This window comes from Paroedura picta, chromosome 7 (assembly GCF_049243985.1).
Source record: "Paroedura picta isolate Pp20150507F chromosome 7, Ppicta_v3.0, whole genome shotgun sequence".
Lineage (NCBI taxonomy): Eukaryota > Metazoa > Chordata > Lepidosauria > Squamata > Gekkonidae > Paroedura > Paroedura picta.
The window spans coordinates 18,617,620-18,623,188 of NC_135375.1; the positions used below are offsets into that span (position 1 = coordinate 18,617,620).

The 5,569-nt window shown below is 48.6% G+C and overlaps 1 protein-coding gene across 2 annotated transcripts; it reads left to right on the top strand.

The window, feature by feature from the left end:
- Nucleotides 1-297: 297 nt before the first annotated feature.
- On the top strand, nt 298-5,127 carry PMAIP1 (phorbol-12-myristate-13-acetate-induced protein 1). Of its 2 annotated transcripts, XM_077346911.1 has the most exons (3): nt 298-535; nt 1,613-1,723; nt 3,037-5,127. In XM_077346911.1, exons 1-3 carry the CDS (start codon nt 427-429, stop codon nt 3,162-3,164), a joined length of 348 nt encoding a protein of 115 aa, XP_077203026.1. In that variant the 5' UTR covers nt 298-426; the 3' UTR covers nt 3,165-5,127. The 2 variants fall into 2 exon arrangements, with proteins under 2 accessions (XP_077203026.1, XP_077203027.1); XM_077346912.1 differs by lacking the exon at nt 1,613-1,723 and having other exon boundaries at nt 320-535.
- The last annotated feature ends 442 nt before the right edge of the window (nt 5,128-5,569 follow it).

Genomic DNA, 5,569 nt, shown 5'->3' on the forward strand with positions numbered 1-5,569 from the left:
TTCGATTTCCTTTTCTCCGGATCTGGCTTTCTCGCGGCCACGTGGAGCCGTCCAGCGAGAGGGAAACGACCCGGCCGCTTCCCCGGACCGCTCCGACCCGGCCGCCCAGGCTCCTCTTCCTCCTCCTCCTCCTCCGGCTCCAGCCCCCGCCGGTTCCCCCGCGCCCCGGGACGGGCTCCAACACGCCCGGCAGCCGCTCGCCTCTTCTGCCGCCCTGTCCCCGCCCACCCGGGCAGCCCGGCCTCGGATTGGCTGCGGAGGGAGGGGCTCGCCCAGTGGGGGCGGGGATTCCCTGCCCGGGCTCTATGACGTCACTGGAAAACCCCCTGGCTCGGGGACTTGGCTCGGCGCGCCCGGTCAAAAGCGGCACAGGCCGGAATCGCCAGGCTCGTTTTCTCTGCCGCTCCGCTCTCCTTTCCCACAACGATGCCCGGCAAAGCCCCGCGCAAACCCGCGCCTCCCAACGCGGCGCCCGCGGGCCCCACCGACCGGCGGGGCCACCGGCCCAGGCTCCCCCTGCCCACCCCCGGCACAAGTGAGTAGCTCGCCAGCGCGCCTGGCCTCGAAACGGGGGGCCGGGGGAGGGGAGCCGGGGGGGGGGATCTTCTCCTGGGAGGAGAGGGGGCGGCCGGGGCTCGGTGGCCGGACGTCCCAGGTTCAAGCCCGGGCATCTCCGGTTTAAAAAAAAGGATCAGGAAAAGTTTCACAGTCAGAGTAGTTCAGCAGTGGAATAGGCTGCCTAAGGAGGTGGTGAGCTCCCCCTCACTGGCAGTCTTCAAGCAAAGGTTGGATACACACTTTTCTTGGATGCTTTAGGGTGCTTTGGGCTGATCCTGCGTTGAGCAGGGGGTTGGACTAGATGGCCTGTGTGGCCCCCTCCAACTCTGTGATTCTGTGATCAGGTAGGTTTGATCTCATTGGATCTGGGAAGTTAATTAGTTTGGGGCCTGCTTGAATACTTGGAGGGGACCCACCCGGGAAGTCCAGCTCTGGTTGTGCAGAGGAGGGCAACCCCCCCTGATGGGCCCTGGCCTTGTGACCCCTCTGGAGACTTGAAGCCACTTTCCAGCACCACCAGTTGGAGATGTGAACGATCTCAGCCAGAGACCATGGAGAGCTGCCTCCAGGCAGAGAGAGACTAGTAGCTCACCTTGGTGCAAGCAGCAACATGTCTTGTTTAGGGAAGGAGGGACTATCCTTGTCCTTCATATCTCCAGTTTTTTATTTATTCCCTGTCCCCCTCACTGGAAGCCCAGTTGTACCGGCTCTAGGTCAAAATTTGAGTCCCAACAAACTTTCTCAGGTGTAAGCTTTTTGTGAAGCAAAGCTCACTTCATCAGATACTGATCGAATGAAGGCCTGTCTGTACTGTACCTCTGCATCCCGACTCGCCTTCTGACCCGGGCGTAAGAGCTCATGGATCTGTCCGTCTGTAAATGTCATTGAGTCCTAATCTGGCTGACCCAGGTTAGCCAGTTCTCATCAGATGTTGCAAGCTAAGCAAGGTTAGTTCCTGGAAGGGAGACTGCCAAGGATGTCCAGGGTTGCTAAGGCAGGTATGGAAATAATTCAGTAAAACATCTGAATAATTCTCTTCTTTCTCCTGGTCAAGGTGTGACAGATGCAACCCACCTTATGGTCAGTCACAGCCCTGTGGCCATTTGTGACCCACAAGTTGAAGACCAAACCTTTAGGAACTATGTTAGGCTCCCAAGTTGTTCAGGTATGGACTTCAACAGGATAGTAGATAGAAGCATGACGGGGCAATAGTTATGCTAAGATTTTATTCCCTAGTCTATGTACCGCCTTCTCTTTCCCACCACTGCACCCTGTTGTTGGCCCTCCAGAGGAATTGGCTGGGCACTGAGTGAGACAGGATGCTGGTCTAAATGGACCCTTGTTTTGATCCAGCAGGGCTCTTCTCATGTTCTCTGAAGGCCTTGGCTTGTATGCCCTGTTGTTGGTCCTCCAGAGGAAATGGTTGGCCACTGCGTGAGACAGGATGCTGGACTTGATGGACCATTTGATCCAGCAAGGGCTCTTCTAATGTTCATTTCTGGCCATTGGGGCTTTCTTATTTGACAGGTTGAATCTCTGAGTCTGCTTTCTGCTTAATCAGACCATTAGTCTAGCAAAGCCAGAATGGGTCTTGACCACAGCTCCACAGTACCTTGTGGGAGGACTATTGTCTCTCCTGCTAACTGATGCTTTCCACAAGAGATGCCAGGGCTTGAACCTGGGACCTCCTGCACGCAAAACAGATGTTCTACCACTGAGCCATAGCTTCTCTGTCAGGTTTATCCATAAAAAGAGAAGCATAGGAAAACGATCCAAGGTTTTTGTGTTCAACCCTTCTGCCTCTCCCCCCCCCCCAATTACAAGTTACATTTTACACCTTTATACATTTTAGGGAAATACTTCAAACAACTGTGCAAATCTGCTTCACTATGGCCATATCTCCATCATACATATTTCTCCGTTGTCCTGCTAAAATCCATTCAGTTCCTGGTGGGGGAGGGGAATCCATTGCTCGACGGTTTTGTAAAAAAATATATTTCATCCCACGGGTCGTAGCAGCAACAGCCATGGCTGCAAACACTTTCCCCAATTATCTTTGGATGCTTTTTGCCTTAAGGTGTTCCAATCTCTATGGTGGTTCAAAATTCAGATTGAAGTGTTATCGTTCAAGAGAAAAAAAAAAATGGGTAGGGGCGTTTTACGATCTCTCTTGTTCCATATGCGCATCCTGGTTAAAAATAAAACTTTGGCAGGGAATCTGAGGTACCCTCTGCATGCCTGGAGGTCTTTCCTATTCCTTTCACTGGAGAGGACAGTTGGGTGCATTTATTATATTGCCGCCCAGTCCGCAGAAGCATATGAGGACGCCGGGATATACAGAAGGACACAATGCAAAGCAGCTCAGGTTCTGGCCGGTATCTCTGTAGCCCAAGGTTCAGAGTGGGATTTTACAGTTATGCAGCTGGGATCGGAACAGGTGATCAATGATGCATTTCTATTTCTTTTCCCCCCTTACAGAGTCTGAGGCGGTGACGGAATGCGCTCTTCAGCTCCGCAAGATCGGGGACAAGCTGAACGTCCGCCAGAGGATTTTGAACCTGATTGCAAAACTCCTCTGCCCAGGAACCCAAGACTGTTTGGAGTAAAAGCAGAAGATGGAAAGAAAACAACGCGTGTTTGGCAAGAGCTGACGTGTGCGTGGTTGGAGTCCTACCGAGACTTCCGTGAGACCCGGGGGGAGACGGAATGCACCTTGCTGATTTGGGCGACCAGTTCCCTGTTGCCAAGGAAGGTCCTGTACTATTGATTTCTTCCAAATGATAATCTGAAAGCTGTCGTGAAGGAAAAGCGGGGAAGAAATCGTTGGGATTTACAGTTTGCCGGTGCTGTCAAACTGTGAAGGGCATTGGGGGGAATCAAGGAGGAATCTGGGAGTGGCCATCTAACCCCGAGATTGGCATTCTGATTTCCGTAGTTCTGGAATTCATCCGTTCAGCTGTTACGCTGTGCTGAAAAAGTGAATGGAATTTCATGCGCAGCGAAGGACTACGGTCTCTTGTAAACTTTGGACTTTGATGTACAGACTAAATCAGTTCCTCGGTTCTTGGCAATTCTCCTCTTCCAGAGTTTAGAGTCCCAGACCTTGTAAACTGGGAATGTTTTCCTTGAAGGGTTCTTTATTTGTCGAAGATGTTATATGTCAGTAGACGAATCCATTAGAAAACAAACGGTAGAACAAAGAAACATGAAGATGAGGCTAGTGCATCTTCAATTGAGATGTCCCAGGATTTGCCCTATGGGTAGGAACTACCTGTGGTTTATTGTTGTTGAAGTTGTAATTAATGACCTTGGAATTGTGAACCAAAGCTAAATGACACTGGTTACCGTTTGAACTCTGCAGTAAGGGCAGCACCGGAAAGCCCTTTGAGTGAAAAGTGAAAGGGTCAGAATTCTTAGCATTACAGAAATAAACAGTGCAACTTAGTCAATTCTTTGTATGTTTAGGGGGTGATGGATTTCCTTACAGTGTTAGGAGCGCTTGAACAGAATAAGCTTGAGAATGGAACAGCCAATTAATAGACAAGTTAAACTTTAGAAGAAAAATGGCGCATTTTAAAAAAGCTTTATAAGAAAAAAAAAGAACTGTCACATATCTGTAAGATTAACTGTTACGGGGATTTTTTCAGAGGGTCATATGAAAATAGATCTTTGCCCCCATTCTAGAGATCTATGAAAGATCAGTTGTTGACAGGATCTTTTAAAGCTCCAAGGTTACCGTTTATTGCAGGAGTGGGACTGATTCGTTAGGATCGGGTGCTTTAGCTGAAGTGTACGTATGAAGGCTATTTAGTCCAGACGTGTATCACATTTTTGGCATCCAGAATGAACTGCCCAGTCCCTGGATTTAAGTTGACCTGAGACAGACCTCAACAATGATTCTATCATTGTCTTCGTGTGCATTCTGTGAATTAGAAACCGGCTGACAGTTGAATGAAATACATACCAGCCTTAATTAAATCCAATCTAGGCTGGCTGAGAAGAGAGCTGTCTTTAATCTCCTGTTGCCAAACGCAGCGTAACATTGCTTTAATCGTGGCTTGGACACAAAGCAGGCATATTTGCTTTGATTTCCCTCATTTTTGGGCTGCCTGGCTTGCAAGCGTCCATTTTTTAAAATCGTTTCCTCTTGGCTCATAAACATTTGTTTGACTATTGAAGTAGCATTTCAAATCTGAAGGTTTAACATTGCTTTCATCCATTGCACAGGCCGTGTTTGCATAGGGCTGGTGCTTTGGTGGAAGCAAACACTTGTGCGTTAATGAAGTGTCATTTCGAGTCCGTGGTAAAATATTTATTTATATTTCTGTTTTTTTATTTACAAAGGGGTTCCCCCCCCCCACTCCTTTCCATTGTTTAATGTCTTGATACTGGTGAACTTCTCCGCTAAACCTGGGTGTTTGTCAGGGGGGGAAACAGTTTACAGAAAGAGCTCACATGTACGCAACGTTTGAGGGCCGCTGTTTTGAGAGAGCTTCATTTCTTTTTGTTCCGTCTTACATTATGAACAGGCGTTGTTTTTTGTAATGCTGTTTTGCTGAAACAATAAAGTTGGAGTGTTTTCAAACATGCTTGTCCATGTAATTTCTTTAACGTTGGAACGGTCACATACCACCTGCCTCATTTGCACTTGAAATGCAGATCTGCATATTTCTAAAATCCAGGTGACAAGAATAAAGGATGGTAATTCTTTATTTTTTTTTTGGGGGGGGGTGTGTCTCCCTAGTGCAGTGGTTCTCAATCTTCCTAATGCCGCAACCCTTTAATATGGTTCTTCATGCTGTGGTGACCCCCAACCATGAAATTATGCAAGGGTACTTTCACAGAACTTAAACCGAAACTGACCAATGGCGTGAAGATCCATGGTTCATGATTGTATATAAATTGTTTTTTTTCCTGGGGTTTCTCAGTTCAGTTCTGCCTCTTGTCCCACCATGCCGATCTCGCTCTTTTCCGCTGCTCCAGACAGACGAACGCTCTATCTCGATCTACC